General features: G+C 43.9%; 1 protein-coding gene across 4 annotated transcripts in view; it reads left to right on the top strand.

Moving 5' to 3' along the window:
• The window catches only part of Mgat4a (alpha-1,3-mannosyl-glycoprotein 4-beta-N-acetylglucosaminyltransferase A), an 89,259-nt gene that overhangs the window by 22,883 nt on the left and 47,621 nt on the right, over positions 1 to 18,755 (top strand). For 2 of the 4 annotated variants that reach the window (XM_032900948.1, XM_032900950.1), the window contains exons 2-3: positions 12,555 to 12,722; positions 15,313 to 15,453. In XM_032900948.1, coding sequence (XP_032756839.1) covers positions 12,555 to 12,722; positions 15,313 to 15,453 — 309 coding nt within the window. The remainder of the gene's footprint in view (positions 1 to 12,554; positions 12,723 to 15,312; positions 15,454 to 18,755) is intronic. The other 2 variants (XM_032900951.1, XM_032900949.1) reach the window with 2 other exon arrangements.

Genomic DNA, 18,755 nt, shown 5'->3' with positions numbered 1-18,755 from the left:
CAGCTTAGCTGTTTTTTTTTTTTTATATAGATCCTAACATTAATTGCTAATATAAATATTGATATATATAATTCACATATAAAGTCTTTAAGGTTCACTAATCATTTTGAGAACAAAAGTCCGAGCACTATAGTCTAGGCTATGATTCATTCCAGGTGATGGGGTAGCCTTAGCTACATAACCATGAGGACTTGGTTCTGATCACACACACACACACCCCCCCCCAGTATCTACACAAAAAGCTGATTTTTTTTCCCTTTTGGTAATTCTGGTGGTGAGGGAGACAGGAGGTTCATGGGGGCTTGACCAGCTAGTCCAGCCACAACGCTAAGTTCTGCATTCAGTGAGAGACTTTTTTTTAAAAATATGAGATAAAGAACAATAGAGGAAGGCACCCAGCATTGATCACCAGCCTTCACACAAGGGTGCACACCACAGAATAAAATCATATGAGAACTATATACACAAAGACCCTTGTATTAAATTTTAAAAAAAGGATTTACTCTGTGTGCGTGTGTGTGTGTGTGTGTGTGCGCGTGTGCATGCGCGTGTGCGCACACACGTGTGCATGCATGTGTGTGTATTGTATGTGTATGTCTGAAGGTCAGGACAACTTGGAGTTGATTCTTTCCTTTTACCATGTAAAAGAGAGAATTGAACTCAGGTCCTCAGGCTTGGTATCAAGCACCTTTACCCAGGGAGCCATCTTGCCAGCCCACCCTGTATCATCTTTAAAATAAAATGGCCATCCTACTGGGCACATTCCATAGCTTACTTTTATTGTTTACTGTAGGATAGATGCTTTCTATGTCGTTGAGTTTTACCTGGTACACAGTATTCTATTGATTATCATAATTAGTTTAGCTATGTAATAGTTGATAAGTTCTCCATAAATTATTGATCAGTTTCTTTTGTTAGCGCTGGGGTTGAACCTAGGGCCTCGTGCACGCTAAGCTAGTACTTAACCCCTGAGCTGTGCCCCGTGGCCCTCATCACCTTCTCACAGTTCAGAAAAAATCTAAGCGGATCTGCCTTTGTTGACATTTGGGGCCAAGTGAAGAAATACTAAAGCAGGATTCTTAATATACAAAAAAGAGCTGGCATAGTTCACCTAGGACTTGTGAGAAAGGCCACCTGCATGGCTAGCCCTTAGCTGGCATCTGGAAACTTGTGTGAAACTTTAAATAGCTGCTTGTACCTGAGTTAATTCTATGAGCTGTGTGGTTTAACTAAGCATAACCTTTAATAATAATAATAATAATAATAATAATAATAATAATAATAATAGCCCCATCCCCCAACAGCCTTGGGCATTAAGTCTCTTATGGACTTGCAACCCTTTGTGCTGTCCAACCCTCTGCTGGAGGGGCTAGCTGTGCTCTGTACAATTCTACTGCGGTTCAGTTCTTGCAGGCAGCACCTGTTTCCTCTAGACTCTTGCTTTGCTGAGACAACCCCCTCTAGACTCTTGCTTTGCTGAGGCAACCCCCTGCTGCGGGCTGTGAAGCTCTCCAGACCTTTGTTCTGTCTAGCTACTTTGTATCTAAGGCACTATAGCATAATTAGACCTAGCTCTTTGCCCTACTTAACTGTGAGCTTTTGTCAGCAGATGTTCCCAAGACCACCTGTTGCTTCTAAGATCCACCAGGAGGTAGATCTTAGAGGTAGAAAAAGTTTCAGGAAATGAAGGAAGAAGGGTGAGGCTGGAAGGCAGTTAGACCGTTGAACTAAGGGTGCAATGCTGTTGCTAAAGTTCCTTCCCTGGGGGACACAGGAACAGCATGTACCCCGCCTTCTAAGGTCCTAACAAATGGAGGAGGTGCAGTTCTCAGAGGTCACCTAAGGGAACCAGTAAATGTATTAAGCTTCCTTACAGAACGGTGGGTCAGGGGTTATGGATAAGAGAGGAAGTGGCATTAAAGCAGCCACACTAGAAAGTTTGCCCAGCAGGGACGCCATTGTGTAGATATATATAACACCCTCTCCTCGTGTTTCCTTACCTATATCTTTCCCCTACTCCCCCAGTCACTGTGAAATTAGGGCAGAATAACATATACTGGAAGGGGTGGCCGGATACTAAGGAGATAGATAGTCTCATGACCCTTCCTGTCCCCTCCATCTGTGAGGGACGGTCAACAGCCAACAGACCCAACTGGGATGATTTTGGGGGTTGGGGGAGGGGGGTTGGGTCGAACAAAACTGAAGATGGAGACAGTTGGCTGTGAGGATGGTCCTACATTGTAGCTGTTGAGTGTATTTGGAGAATTCTGAGTAGTTTGATCATGCTGCAGCAAGGAATGATCTCAGATAACACTAGAGGTCATTTCAGAGTTGTCAGCAGGAGCCTTTTAAGAGCTCGTAGCTGCATCTTTGTAGAGGAGAAAGTTGGCAGGGCATCAAGGTCAGCTAGTGGATCCCAGAGTTTATGAAGGCTGAAGGGTTGGAGTGAGGGAGGCAAATGATGAGGAGTGCCAGGTGAATGGGAAAAAAGAGGTAAAAAGGAGGCTATGCCCGCTCCTGGGTATGCTGAAGGAGAAGGTTCACTGTAGATACAAGGGAGAAGACAGCCAGACGCATCTGGAAGAATCCGGAGTGGACATGACCAGCAGATTGACCTAGCCATGCGAAGGGATGGGGGAGGGGAATGAGGAGGAGACTAAGAGACCAAGAGACTGAAAGAATCAGAGTAGCCAAAATGGCTGGACTATGTAGGGAAGAGCTACTGGGGGTCTGGGGGGAGGAGCTAGCCCTGTCCCTGTCCCTGTCCCTGTCCCTGTCCCTGGATTGGAGAAGATTAGAGTAGAGGGTGGGGTATGCCAGCCACAAGGTCACAAGGATAGAGACTGTGAGGGATGCTTGGGAGAACCTGGAGGCCAGAGTCCTCTCAGGTATATGAGACCCAAGGGATTTCTGAGAGTTTCACTCACACTCATTACCAGGTAGGGATGGGTGGGTGGGAAATCTAGGAGCCTCATGTGACCTTTGATTCCCAGCAGGAAGACACTCCTGTGTGGATGAGTGGGTACTTCAGAAGGCCTCTGTGGACACTCCCTGACCGGAAGGAGTTCCTCATTATCCTTCCATGTGGTCTCTCCACTGACCCCCTCACTGGGGAGATCCTTCTGTTGGAGTAGGGTAAAAGTCCTCAACCCTGAGTTGTATGAAATGTATCCTGTGTATTCATGTGACCTGGACCTTGTGACAGTTGGAAAGAGTGAAGCTTTAGACTTGGCTGTGGTTGATGTGGGGTGGGAATGGGGTCAGGATTTTTCTTGAGGGGTATGTGTGTGTGTGTGTGTGTGTGTCTGTGTGTCTGTGTGTCTGTCTGTCTGGAGTAGAATAGTACTCATCTGTAAGCTTCCTGTGGGGCTTGGTTGCCTCAGCCATAGCTCTTGGCTATAGTAAGCCCAACATCTCCTTTCCTCCTCCCCCTCTTCTCTCCCTCCTCCTCCCCCTCCCTTCATGGGCGTTGCTCCAGAAGAGGGTGTCAGATCCTTGGAATGGAGTTATAGGTGATTGTTAGTCACCTGACATGGGTGCTGGGAATTGAACTCTGGTCCACTGTAAGAGCAGCAAGTGCCCTTAACTGCTGAGCCCTGTGGACTCTTTTGTTGTTGTTGCTTTTTTGTGCGCCTGTCGGTGCCCCAGGTTGCTGCCTTTTCTAGTCCCCATATAGAGCAGATGAGGTAAAGAGGCCTTCAGACACATCAGTCTGTGGTTCCTTGGGTTCCAAAGACTTCACTCTTCGTGCCTTGGGCTTGCCAGAGAATTATCGTCTGTAACACCCGGTCTTTAATGGTACATTGCAAGTATAGAAACTGTGTCTTTTTACCGACTTCTTGATCTCATGACAATTCTTCAACTGGAAATTCACATTCTAATCTGTGTCTTTATGGACAACTTCATAATAAACTTCTCAAGAGTTGTCTTCTGATACTTGTCTGTTGATGTGTTATAAATTTATGTGCTTTATAAATTGCCACAGCTCTCGTGGCTAACAAAGGCTTTCACTGTATGCTCTCAGTGTCTGTGGATCAGGATACTCTCTGGGATGTGTGTGTGTGTGGGGAGGTGTCTCAGAAATCTGAACCAAGGGTGCCATCTACCTGTACTATGATCTTGAGACTTGGGGAAGAGTTTGTGTCCAGAATCTTTGAGGTCGTTGGCTGAATTCATTCTTCATGGTTGTAGGAGTGAAGCCAAGTCTCCTGTTAGCTCTTGGTTGGAGGTAGCTTTGAGCTCTTGGTTACATGGGCCTTGAAGTTCAGCTTCTTGTTTCTTCAAAGCCAGCTTAGGGTGGAGATGGAGGGGGTCTTTATAGAGAGAACATTTGCCAGCAAGACGGTGTTCTACAATCTGTTATCCCAGAGGGGAGACCCATCCATCTGCGTTACCATGTGTTTTGTCCATGAGAACAAAGTTGTTTCCTTCTCATGCTCAAGGTGAGGAGCTTGTGCTGGGCTGGGTACCCCAGGATGGCGAGGATCACCAAGTCATCTTAGAGTCTGTTGCATTATCTTGGATTTATAAAGAGTCTGGCGAACGCAAATGGTAATTCTCAGACTGAATTTTATCCTTTAATGTTTTGCTCTTTTTATTCATTCTTTGTGAATTTCACAGTATGACCCCCCAATCCCAATCATTTGCCATCCCCCCCGCCCACCCTCTGTAAAAGTAACTTTTATTCTCCTGTTGGGATTGTTGTCTGGGAGGCTCACTGCCTCCGTCTGCTCATCCTGGAAGCTTCTGCCTCTGTCCAGTCTAACCTAGACCTAGAATGGTTTCAGCCTCTGTGACTTGCTGCTGAATAAGCTCTCCCTTTCTAGTTCTTTCTGAACTCTGGCTGGCTGGTTCAACTCAACTGTTCTGGCCCAAACTCCTTTCCAAGCTGACTGATTCAATCCGGCTTCTCTCTCAGCCTCTGATTTTTTTTTTTTTTTTTGCTCTGCTTGGCCTCAAACTAATTCTGGCAATCCTTTCTCATCTTCTGGCTCCTTCTCATTCTCTGCCTCACTCTGCCTTTCCCTGTGGCTAGCTCGCTCTCTTAAACTCTCCTGGTAAACTTGCCTCTATCTTCCTCTCTCTTCTCATGAGAACTGGGCGTATCCTATTCGGTCAAATTTTTCTGTCATTTGTCACTTTGTTAGCCACTCAGTTGGACACCACTTTCAAACATCGCTGCTTCCTTCTATAAACTAACTTCACCATCATTGTTGGGGATTAAAGGTGAGTACTAAAGGCGTGTTTGTGTTCTGACCAGGGGGAATTAAAGGTGTGTGTTAAGGGTGAGCCACACCACAAATAGACACAGATATTTTCAGTAAATAGATGGGAGTTATAGGTAACCGTAGGCTGTTATGTGGGTGCTGGGAAGATCTCTGTGCTCTCAACCACTGAGCCATCTCTAGCCCCACACTGTCTGTCTGTCTTTCTGTCTCTGTTTGTGTCTCTCTCTTTTTCTTTGTAAAGAAGCTAAGTCTACTAAAATGAGTACCCTCCTAAGTTACAAAACTGGCCTTCCCAGTTTCATTATGATAATGGAATATAGGTCTTTAAATGAAATTACAAAAAAGATACTGCTTCTTCCCCAAGGAAGATGAGCAAATCTGTTTAGATTAAGACTGTATTTCTAAGGAAATTAGTCTTGTAGCTCCATACAGTAACATTAGTTTTCCCTTTTGGCTGCTTACCATACCTATACCTGAGTGCAGTTTTGAATCACCCTGTTAACGATACTCTGATACTGGAGAGAAAGAACAGTTGTGTTCCAGAGCTTTTCTGGTCATGACACGCGCTGATAAGGATCTTGTTCTGGGGGGTAGAGAAATCAGAAATGAGTTAATCTCATTCTTTGTTTTAAGTTTAAAAAGTGTCGTGACTGCATGCATCTACGAGCTCTGCTTTTCCTTGTGAGCTTGGATGGGTCTTTTCAGAGTTCCTGTTTATGTGATGGGTCCTCCAGGTGTCTTCCAGGGTAATTCAGTGGAACCCTTAGAAAACACCTTTGAAACAGCTGTGTACCAGAGAGTCTCAGAGCACCTCCCTGTGCTATCTTGTGTTTTGTGGCCCTACACATTTTAGTTTTAGTCAGTTTCTGCCTGTGTGCCTCCTAGGTAACAGGAAAGAGCTAAGGGAGAGAGCTGACTCCATAAACCCTGGACTTGTTGGGTCTAAGTTCTAGGACAATGTTGGCCTCTTCTGCGTGGGTGGTCTGTGGCCCTCCAGCTTTCACATCATGGTGGGAAACCCCAGCAAATCTCAGGCCTTGCCTGTCACCTAGAGAACCAGCATTTCTGGAGAAAAGAGTCTTCGAATCTGGATTTAACGGCCCTTCCAGCTGTCTTATGTGGAGGTTGATGTTAGGGAAGTGCAGACAGGTGATATTTTTATGAGCATTGCCTGCATGCTCTAGGTAGAGATTGTCTGTATGTAACTGGGCTTTTAGGGAAAAAGTCAGGACTCCGGAAATCCTAACAGCCTAGCCTGCTTGGCTGGTCAGTCAGTCCAGTATATACCAGTAAAAGATGAGGTAGATCCGGTCCTGCGAGACGGTCTGGAGTTGTCAGGGTTGTTATTGCTTAAATCGGACCGATTTGGCGTTTGTAAGTGTACTCTCCTCTAGAGCATGGGCCTGCTGCCTGTGTCACGACCCTTCTGTTGGCCATTCCTCCAACTCAGAGTTGTGCAGGTGTAGGAAAAAAGACGTTTATCTGTGTACCTTCAATCCTGAAGAGAAAGGCACCACTGGTCTTTAGACAGAGACAGAATCAAACTGGAATCTGATCAGAGTAGACGGACGGGGTCAGGTTTTCATCTTTCTCCAAGGGGTTGGGGATTTAGCTCAGTGGTAGAGCGCTTGCCTAGCAAGCGCAAGGCCCTGGGTTCAGTCCTTGGCTCTGAAAAAAAGAAAAAAAAATACTAGCAACACTCATCTTCCTCCAAGTTATGCTGTGGGCCTGTGAGGAGGCCTTAGACAAGGCAGCTTCGGAGGGTCTGTTAAATACACACATTTACTCTTTCCATTGTGTCATTTGGGATTCTGCTTACAGTGGGCTTTATCTCCCCAAACTGTCTTTGGAACACGGGGTCTCTTTCTTCTCACCTCCTCCTCTTCCTTTTCCTCCTCCCCTCCTCCCCTCCTCTCTCCTCCCCCTCCCCTTCTTCAGCACGTTTGAGAACCTTGTCAGTGGGAAATCACCTCTAGTTCCTTCCAGAGGCCTGTCTTTCAGTTTTAAGTTGGTTGTATAAGAACGACCAATGTGAATTCTTTTTAAATAAAGTGAAATATAATTACCTTTCAGAGTTAGTGGGTTCCTGAAAATTAAGTCTGTAAGCTTAAGAGTGGTGTTTCTGAGTTGTTCATCTGTGTGTGTGTTTGTGTGTGATGTGTGTGAAGAATGCCAGGTAGGACATAGACCAGTCTCACTCAGTACCTGTGTGCTCTCCCAGCATCCCTCAGTACCACCTCCCAGCACTTCCCCTCTGCCCCCTCCCCACGCCACTCCCCACCCCCAGGGGCTAGGCTTCTACTTCCCTCCCCCAGCCTGATCCCTATATTAACTCAGTCATTTTGGCTACTTTACCCAGGCTGCCTATCTCTCTGCCTCGTTCTTCCCATAGTCCAGTTTAGTCTGCCTGTCATGGTCAGCCTGGACTGTTCCTTGTATCTACATTATAACTCTCTGTACTTTGGGAACAGTCATGTCCTTCTCTATGGAATTAATTAATCAATTAATTAATTAATAATTTTATTCAGGGACAAAGCAAGTACCCAACATTCTTTCCACCCATAATTTTAGTTTGATAAATCTTAATTTCTTAAAACAAAACAAAATAAAAACAAAACCAAAAATATGGTGTAATTTTTGTTAACTTTGGTGTTCACAAAATTCACTAGTAAACCTCTTTATCTTCTTAAATAGGAGGTTCCATTTCTTTAAAAATTTAAATTTCTTTTCTATTTTTGGCATACATACTCTTGCCATTTATATTACTCATCAGTTTTTTTTTCCCAGTGGGTCCAAAACTTATTTTAAATTATTAAATCACGTGAAAATTGCCATTTCCACAAAGCAAGTACAGAGATTTCGCTGCAGATGATGAAAATGGGAGATCGTATAAACATTTAGAGGAGTCTTCGTGTTTATTAAAACTTTGAACTATTTCCGGGGCATATAAATAGGAAAAAATTCTAAGGATGTTCAAAAAACGTCTAGAAAGTTCTTGGCTTTTTAGATCAAATATAATGTGGGGAGCTCCTGGGTATGGAAGGGTAGATTCAGAAGCAGGGGGCCACTCAGACGAGGCTTACCTGGAGCCTTTCCTCACCATAGAGTTTGGACTGAGAGCAGCGTTCGGGTCAGAAACTAAAGTGTGGGGTTTTTTTTCTATGCTGATTTTCTGGCATTTAGACTCCATGTCTTTTAGTCTTGGGCATTTCCTTGGTCTTCATCTTGGTGACCTTCCATGCCATTTGAGGTACATGCTATGTGCTTCGTGCATTGTCTCGGTTTCATAGAGTCTTCTGTTTCCTTCAGATTAGCCTGAGATTACGTGGTTTTGGCAGAAGCACCATGTAATGAGTCTTGTTCTCGGTGGCTCTCGGGAGGTGCTGGTACCAGCCCTGTGATTGCTGATGTGAACTGTGGCCGCTCCCTTAAAGGGATGTCTGCCAAGTTTCTCCACTCTCAAATTAGCATTTTTCCTGTGTAAAATGAGTACTTGGTGGGGAGATACTTTGAGATGATGTAAATACCTCACTCCTTACCAGACTCGTACCTGGTAGTTACAGTATTGCCTGACTCAGTTGCTATCCTCCGCTGTAGGACATCCCTCCCTCCGAATGTCAGTAACTGGCATTCTCCTGTAAGATCCTCAGCCCCTCATCTGAGCCGCTGTAGTCTATTACTGGTATGAACCCCTCGATTCTAATTTTATTCAATGGGGCCATAATCTGTTACCATCAGTAGTTGAGTTTTGTTACTTAAGTTACCACATGTAGCTAGTGAGAATTTCTTATGTAACTTTGTATCTCTTTGTCAATGTCCGGTCTGTTTTGTCTCTCAGGGGAAAAAAAAATATTATTGTGTGTATGTGTGGACAGTGTCCCGGCCAGCTGGCCTATGGAAGGCAGAGGACAACTTTGGGGAGTTGGTTCTTTCCTTCTGCCATTACTTGGGTTCTGGGACTTGAACTTGGATCCATCTCCATGATTGGACAGCAGGTGCCTTTATCCACTGAGCTACACCACTAGCTTTTTTGTGTGATTTAATATTATTACCTTGAAGTTATTTTTCTCCAATAAGTTCTAGTTCTTTTGAGTGCCAGCCGGTATTCAGAAACCAATGTATAGGCACTGCCTGGGTCTTAAAGGGTGGGACACTTCTCTGCTTGTGTATGTGGAGAGTGGCCAGCCTGTGGATTTGGACAATTCTGTGTCTGATCCTGCTTGTCCACGGTCCCCAGACTCAGGGACCCACATATCTGTACCTTTTGGATAGGATCTGATATCAGACCACACTCTCCATATTGTTTTCTAGACAGTTTAAAAAATGCTATTGTTGCAGATAAATTTCAAAATGCATGTAAGCCTTCCTTCCCCAGTTGTCGTTTTGAAAAGTGTTGACTCACATTGTTATTTAGGTTAGAGGGAAATTGTTTTACAAGCCTGGGTGTTCCCATTCAGGAATAAGAGGTGATATCTGTCTTTCCTCTAACCCCCCAATTGCCGTCAGTATTAGTTGTTCATAAATCTTGCCTCCTGTGATAATCATTACACATTGTTTCCGGTTCTGTTTTGAGCTGGAGTCCTGCTCTGGTGTCAGGCTGGTCTTGCATTCCTGGCCTCCAGTGAACATCCTGCTTCGGTCTTCTGAGAAGCTGGGAGCTCAGCTCCCATCACCATGTTTAGCTCTTTCTAGTTTTGTGTTTATAAACGGTGTCTTGGCATTGGTTTTCTTAGGAGTTTACATAGAGTGGTGCCTAGGCAAGGAATGCAGACTATGGGTGGACTATGTCATCCTCATTCACGTCAGTAAACGGGACACAGTGTCATCCTGAACTTTCTTAGAATCCTTTCCTGGCCACAGTACTATCTGATTTCTGTCCTCCTGCAGCAGACTTGGGAAGGGGATACAGTGGGCTTACTTACTTGGCTTTGCCTCGTGGTGTTAGAAGTGTGGGGGGAGAGGTTGCCGGGGGAACTCGTGCCGGCTAATTACTGTCACAGGCTTCTGGAGAGTTCGCTGTGTGCACCTGAAGAAGGAACAGTAAGCAGTGCCTTCCCTAGTCTTAGCCCCAGCTTTACAGAATGTGTCTTCCTCTTCCTCGTCCTCCCCTTCTTTCAGACAGGGCTCCACTGTGTAGGGCCATTTAGAGCTTGCATTCTTACAGTTACCGAGAGCAGAATTAGTTGGGGTGCTGTTGTCCAACAAACAAGAACCCATTTTGATTTTCTTGCAAGATGCCGACTAAATGTATCTGTTCTTGCAGTTCTGTTAGCTTGTTTTTTTTTAAACAAGCATACTTCTTTAAGTTTTGAAAGCGTTTGTGTACAGATAATTTTTATATTTAAGTTTTTTTTTGAGAATTTTATGCATGATACTGTATATCCTTTTTACTCCTCCCACCTCTTTCTTGAAGTTCCTCTTGTGTCATCCTCAACTCCCTCTAAAATTCATGACATCTTCTTCTCTAACTAACATGGTTACATATAATGTATATATATATATATTATATGTATGTATGTGTATATATATATACATACATACATACATACATACATACATGCATACATGTTTATATGTATGACCATGCAGTCTGCTGAGTCCATTTGCTGTTGCTCATATATAAATGTTTGGGAGTCTCTGCGACCACCATGGTCAGTGGAGTAACCTTTTGAGGGAGTCAAGAAGGCTGGCTATCCAATTCGACCTGACACAAGGTGGTATTGGTACAAACTTTGAGTGTCTGACCTCAGGTAGCTTTTTTAAAGTCATATTTATCACATAAAATTTGGAAAAAAGTTTCCTGGTGTGTGGTGGTATGTTTGGAGGTGTGACCTTGTTGGAGGAAGTGTGTCACTGTGGGCATGGGCTTTAAGACCCGATCCTAGGTGCCTGGAAGCCAGGTAGAACTCTCTGCTCCTCCTGCACCATGTCTGCCTGGATGCTGCCATGCTCCCGCCTTGATGATAATGGACTGAACCTCTGAACCTGTAAGCCAGCCCCCATTAAATGTTGTCCTTAGAAGAGTCACCTTGGTCATGGTGTCTGTGCAGAGCAGTAAAGCCCTAAGACATGGTGGGAATGAACTCAATCTCATGCGTAAAGCAAAGCTTGAGACATGACCACCTTGACCTCTTTGTACACGTGACACATTCCATAACGATAGGTTCTGTAGATTAATAGAGAGCAAACTCAGGGCAGGGTTGGGAGGAGACTGTCACGCTGTAGATTGGCTAAGGCAAACACACTCAAGAAGAGAGCCTGTGGGAGGATCCAGTATGGTGTAGCCACACAGGAAAGATTAACCAGGCTACTGTACAAGTCTGCCTTCAGGTTCTAGGTGGAAAACAGGTTGTACATATCTCCCTTCCTTTGAAGAGACAACCCGTGTTTCTAACATTCCTGATTCCCTTAGTGCTTATACGTGAGCACCAGGGACTCCATACACTTGTAATTCCATGTATTTAGGGGTGACCATTTGGGGTTTGATAGCCTATCATGGAGTTTATCCCTAGCGAAAACTGACCCTCCCTCCCTCCCATTGACTGCCTATAGTTATTTCTCTTGAGGTGTAAGGCCTTGTAAAATTAACCCCGTGCACATTGGTACATCAGCTGGTAGTGTTATGTAGGTTTCATTTAGACAGCCATATAATTGAGATTTCACGGGGACAGACCTCCATGTCACATCTAAAAGACAGTAGCAGCAGGCTCCATGGTCCGCTGGTCTTAACCATCGTTTTGACCTCCCTCCCTGTTGTCATTGTCCTTTGTATTTTGAGCATGTTTGACTGAAATAGTTTCCTTCTGTTACCAAAAGAAGCTTCTTGGATGAGGTGTGAGAGGGACTGTTAGAAATCCTATTGCTTTGGGAAGGCAGCAGTAATGGCTTCTCCTCTAGGCTCTATGCTTAGCCTCCTACTGTAAGCTGGGACAAGGTATTATTTAATTTTAAATACTTATACTAAAGACAAAGCATACTAACTGTATCAGTGAGGGTTTTACTGCTGTGAACAGACACCGTGACCAGTGCAAGTCTTATAAGAACAACATTTCATTGGGGCCGGCTTATAGGTTCAGAGGTTCAGTCCATTATCATCAAGGCAGGAGCATGGCAGCATCCAGGCAGGCATGGTGCAGGAGGAGCTGAGGGTTCTATGTCTTCATCTGAAGGCTGCTAGGGGAAGACTGGCTTCCAGGCAGCTAGGGCTAGGGTAGGAAAGTCCACATCCACAGTGACACACTTACTCCAACAAGGCCATACCTCCTAATAGTGCCCAAGCATATACAAACAATCACACTAATGGTTTCCTTTCTTTTTTTTCTCTAGAAAAATTAATTGCTTACCAACGAGAATTCCTCGCTTTAAAAGAACGTCTTCGAGTGGCCGAACATAGGATATCTCAGCGCTCCTCTGAGCTAAGCACCATTGTCCAACAGTTCCGCCGAGCTGGAGCGGAGACTAATGGAAGTAAGGCTGGTCTGAGTACGTTCTCAGGTACTTAAAGAGGCGCACGTGTTCAGGGGTCCGCATGGAGCGGGGCCTCACGAGTTTCGTGAGTGGTTTACCAACCGGCATGCGTTCCCCTTTTCAGAAAGAAAGACCAAACTTGCCATTCTGGTGGATTATAATTGCATCTTTATTAATTGCTGGATTTGATTTTGACAGCGTGTGCTGTTACATTTCAGCTACACGTACATTTTATCAGTAGAGGCGAAGAAGAACCTGTATCATTTGAAAGCGTTCATATGGGATTAAATTTTAACTTTTGGGCCAGCAAAATGGCTCAGTGGGTAAAAGAAGCTTGATGCCAAGCCTAACAGCCCTGGTTCAATTCCCAGGTCCCACATGGTGTACAGGGTAAATCAGTTCCCACATTGTCCTGTGACCTACAAACATATACACACATACACAGGAATAAATGTAAAGTAAATACATTTTAACTTTTATTTCAGCATGCTTATGATATAACCAATGCTTGACTTTAGATGGCCCCTGGGGAATCTGTGAGCTGCTCAAACGATCCTTGTTCTTGCATCTGAATGATAACTCAGAGGAAACTTGAGTAAGGGCAAACCTGGAGAGTGTCTGAGCACTCCTTTCCTGGGCGTTCTGGGCTTTGGTGCTCCTGCCTCTGCTGATGGACTTCTTCCCTGTTTTTATACCAGTGCGGGGGCTCCAGGGCTTTCTACATCCGTGCTTTGGACTCAGCTTCACGTTCTCTGCACAGAGCCCGACCCGCATGCCTTTATCTTAGTATCAACACCTGCCCTTATTGTTAAGGTTTTGTGTTTCTCCCTCTCCTGCTGAGAACACTGGTGTATTTTGTCACTGTGTAGCATTTAAAATTACACAATGATACAACTAAAAGGAAATCACCTAGTGATTTCTGTTCTCTTTTTGTTGTTTCCTTCTCCTCTTTTTAAAACAAATACTTCTTGAAATTATACTATTGACCATTTTTACCTTATCTTTTTTGGTTTTTGAGACAGTGACTAGGTTCTTGCTATGTGGACCAGACTGCCTTGAACTCACAGATCCACTTCCCTCAGGCTCTAGAAGGCTGGGATAAAAGGTGCACACTGCAATGTCTGGCATCATTATTCCTCAAAATGCTATTAAAAATTTATTTTAATGGCGGAAGATTTTACTCTATGGCAGAGACTGGTCAAGAAGTAACTATGTAGCCCAGGCTGGCCTCAGACTTGTGAGCCTCCTGATTCAGCCTTCCGAGTGCTTAGGACTGACCATGTGCACTCCCCACACCGACTAAAATACTTTCCTAGCTAATGTGCTAATCATAGACCGCAGCAAATGAAGCATTTCCTTCTATAATTAGCAAATGGATGTTTTCCTGGGTCACTTTTACCCTTCCAAATCACAGCTCTGTGAGCCACGTTTTCTGCATGGCGTTCGCTTGCGTTTCTGGCAGCCCTGGTGATCTTCATTAGATTATGTTTTGATGGCAGGCGGTTTTCAAACACACCATTTCTGGAACGAGACAGAAAGCAATTAGGTATTTGTGGAATGAGTGAAAGCTAAAATCGAGAGGAAATGACTGAGTCACAGGACAGACTGCGTTGGGGCCCTTGACTGCTGAGTCTCTAGGACAGTCATCACACCCTGACTGACATTTGGATCCTTCAGGCTGCTGCTGACTGCTTGGGTGGAATAAGATTCTTTACACATGGGATTCAAGTTTAATTTTATGTATGATATATGATATATTCCTGTGGGTTTGATATGGGTGTTTTTGTCTGCATTATACCTGTGTACCACATGTGAGAGGTACCCAAGGAAGCCAGAAGGAGGCGGGGAGGGTATTGGATCTCCTGGGACAGGAGTTACAGTTGTCTCTGAAAGAGGTCACCCCTGAGCCCATCTCTCCAACCCCCACGTCATATCTTTAAAGGCATTGTGACCACGAGTCCATCATGCTGATTGCCTTGTTTAGAAATGAAATTTCAGTTGGATGAACATTTACAGCAGTATCATCTAATAAACAGAAATTTTTACTCCAAAGCCTGTTCAGTGACTCGTCGGCTCCTCCAGATGAAACCGAAACCACTTTTAGATGGACACGTGCTGAGCGTCCCCAACTTCTAAATCTTTTCAATGCTTATTTTAAGGAAACATATCTTCTATATAAAAGTTTGATGTAACGTTAATACACAGAAAGTTAGACAGGACAGCGGCACGTGCCTGGGATGGAAGAATGTGGCTTCATGGCAGAAACCCACGTGGGCTAGGTTATGTTTCAGCAACCTGTGATTAAGGAAACAAAAAAAAAAAGACAGGAAAGTGAAATTGAGTGGTGGCCAGCGTGCTTGTTGCTGACTTCCTTTGTAGAAAGCATATTCAGAGCCTGCCTGGTTGTATTTCTCTGTGTTTGTTCTCAGCTAACTTTTAAAAGAGAGACTCCGGGGGGGGGGGAAATTTAGCTCAGTGGTAGAGCCCTTTCCTAGCAGAGGGAAGGCCCGGGGTTGGGGCACCGGCTGCAGAAAGAAAAAAAAAAAAAAAAAAAAAAAAGAGAGAGACTCCGGAAGGTAAGGGGTTCTGGCCACTTACTTGTCTTTCTGTGTTTCAGATAATACCATAAAGCTTCTAAAAGAGTTGACAAGCAAAAAATCACTTCAAGTGCCAAGTATTTATTATCATTTGCCTCATCTATTGCAAAATGAAAGAAGCCTTCAGCCCGCCGTACAGATTGGCAGTGGAAGAACGGGAGGTGCGTTCACTGTGTGCCTGCTATCTGAATGGTGACTCGGAGGGTTTGGTTGACCACTAGGAAGACGTCCAGCAGGACAAAGGAGTAGAATTAAGAATATATTTAATATATAAATATTGATGTATTTAATATGTTAAAACCAAATTAAATAAATTAAATGTAAATTAAAATATAATCCAATTAGTATTAATATTAACACATTAATATAAATATATTTTAAATATTCATATTTAAATCATTATATTAATAATATAATTGTTGGTATTGTTAAATTATAACATATTAAATTGTAATTATTAAATCATGATATGTAATTTATTAATATAAACTATTTTTATATTTATATATTAAATATATGTATTTAGTGTCTGTGCAGCAGCTTGGGGTAATCTGCTTATTGAAAGGGTATGAGCATCTCTTCCATATATCAAAACGGGATCGGCGAGCATGTAGTTTAGGGGAAAAAACTTTGAACCTTTGTCCACTTTCTATTTTAAAAACGGGGAGGTAGAGAGATGACCCCCATGTCTCAGTCCAGCATTAATGGCTCTTCCCCAGCCTGCCGAGGGGTTTAAGCTGGACCTGCTTTCCCCTAGACACATGGGGCAGACGGTTGTTTTGCTTTCATGAGCTTCCCACAGGGTAACACTTGCTGTGCTTTTTCCTGCCAAGTCACTCCTTGAATTCCCCTCCTAGGACCTTTTGGCCTCTTCATATTTCTAGTCCTTCACTGCTATGTGACTTTACAATTTTCAACTGAATTGAACTCGGACATTTTAGGTTGACTTTTTCTTCACAGATTTAAAATGTAGGGGCCAAAATATTATAATCAATGAAACAATAATTCTAGAGGTACTGAAATTCTTCCTCCTTCATCACTGGGATTTTGTTTTTAAATGAGGTTTCACTATGTAGCCCAAGCTTCCCTGGAACACAAGCTCCTCCCCCCACACCTCACTGAGTAGCTGGGATTTCAGGTGTGCGCCATGCTGCCGGTTTGAATTTCATTTTTGTGTTAGTTTTTTCAGATTTATTTTATGTGTTGAACCATGTCCCGTATGATAGCAGGATTGCCACCTTCAGACCTCAGAAAAGAGCATTGGGTCCCCTGGACCTGGGATTAGATATGGTTGTGAGCCACAATGAGGGCACTGGGAATAGAACCCAGGTCCCTCTGCAAGAGCAGCAGGTGCTCCTAGTGGCTGAGCCATTTTCCCAGCCCTTGAGTTGCTTTAGTTGGCTTTTCCTTTGTGCAGTTCTCATGTTTGTACCCAGGGCCCACAGCTCTGAGGGATATTTGACTCAGTGGGAACCTCAAGCATCTTTCTCTTCATCTCTTGTCATTTGAGCTGTTATTATGTTATGTGTTACTGTGTTACTGTGTTACTGTGTTACTAAGCCTCTGCATCCATCTACCTTTGCTTCTTCCATCTTTATGTTTATAAATAATTTACAATGACGTATGATCTTCCTATAGAAGTTGTTCGTCTTACGCTAGCCCATTCAGATGAACTCTTTATTATTAATTCAAGAAATATTTATTGAGGCAAGGGATCCATCCTTCAGGGGCTGGATATAGAAGATCTGATATGTATAGAACACTGTTAGCTACTTTCTTTAGAACTTCAACTGCTAATTACTTGTAAAAGGTAACATTGATCGCTCCCTTTAATAGCCATTCTGGGTAAGGTTCCATAGCCAATTTAGGCTGTATTTACATTAATGAGAGTAACAAATGAAAAGAAGATTGTGTTTTTAAAAGTCTTTTAACACCTGAGAGGCAGAGGCAGGAGATGTTCATGAGTTCCAGGCCAAGCAGGGCTCCACAGAGAGATGATGTCTCCTCAACTCAGTCCCCCCAAGTCACTTGGAATGTTGCAGATCTCTAGCAGGTTCTTATCTAGTTCTTTTCTGGTTTGATGGCTGATACGCTGTATTCCTTTCAAACATACTTACTTAATCTCATTCATTTTATCCATTATAAACTCTGCAAGATCTTGACCATCTAGTTTTTACTAGTCCACACTCTTAATAAAGTGGGTTCTGTTTTTAAAATGTAGAAAAAGCAGTCAGTCAGCTTGAAGTATGGGGAAAATCCTTACTTAATTTAAAAAAAAGAAAAAAACTCTTCCTAAATCTTTAGATAATCCTTAGTGGTTCTAGAGCTAAGTAAGAACCCTTAGGATGTCCTTAAAGAAAAAAAAGCCATTGACCTCTGCTTAGAAAAACATACATTAGAAACATTATTTTGCTCATGGTTTCTGGGATTCATGTTTTGTGGAAGCCCAGAACCTATGTAGTGTGTAGGGATTTTGCATCTAGAACGTCCATTGTCTAGATCCAAGCAGAGCTGCTGCAGCTAGAGGGTCTGTTTTTCAGTAGTCAGTCTGGTTAATCCCAGAGCAGCAGCAAAGCCATCCGCAGGCTTGGGAGAGGGACAGTGCTCAAGGTGTTGGCTGGTCCGAAGAGACAGGCTGGGATTCCGAAGTTCAGAAACAGCTCTCACACACAGCCCCTGGGTCCTCCCACACACCAGTGAGGTAGCCAGGCACAGCCAACCCAGATGGCAAAGCAGCGGCATCTGCCAGTACGGCATGACCAGTAATAAGAAGGCCTGTAACTTGGCCATCTATAAAACTGAACTGGCGGAGCAAATGGCATGATTTATTTTGGAGGGATGGGCAAGGAAATCACACCCATAAAACAGCACCTAACTGCTAGGAGATATCAATTAGAAGTGCTTGCTTTTCACATTAGTACTTACGGTTGAAACTCAGATATGCCATATATGAGTCAATCCAAAAGCTGGGTCAGGAGTGTAGGTGCTCCCAAGTACTCAGGAGGTTGAAGGGGGAAACTTGAGGTCACAGCCACTCTGGGCAACAGCCTTGGGTTCAAGACCAATCTGAGCAACTTAGAAGAGTCTGTTCCAAAGCAGAAGTGAGGAGGGAACTGAGTGGCTCAATCAGTGGCAGGGAACTTGCCCTGGGTTTCACCCCTAGCTCTTTTATGTATCCACTTGAGACATCAGGTGGGTTTTGGAGGATTTGGAGGATTTTTGAGCACACAAGGACTGACGGGGCTGGGCTCCAGGGAATGACCGTAGAGACTTCTAAGATTCCATGATGGAGTAACTGAACAGATGGCAGACAGTTTGCTGAGGCCCAGGAGAGTTCTGCAGCATCGTGTAAGATTTACTTGTATTGTCTTTTAACTGTGGAACTCATGTGTCTGATTAGGTGGTGTCTGTGTGTGAGTGTAGTGCCCAGGGAGGTCAGAAGTGTCAGATCCCCTGGAGTTAT

Source organism: Rattus rattus, chromosome 4 (genome assembly GCF_011064425.1).
Source record: "Rattus rattus isolate New Zealand chromosome 4, Rrattus_CSIRO_v1, whole genome shotgun sequence".
Lineage (NCBI taxonomy): Eukaryota > Metazoa > Chordata > Mammalia > Rodentia > Muridae > Rattus > Rattus rattus.
The sequence above is the reverse complement of the archived record's forward strand: the minus strand, read 5'-3'. Positions and strand labels throughout refer to the sequence as shown.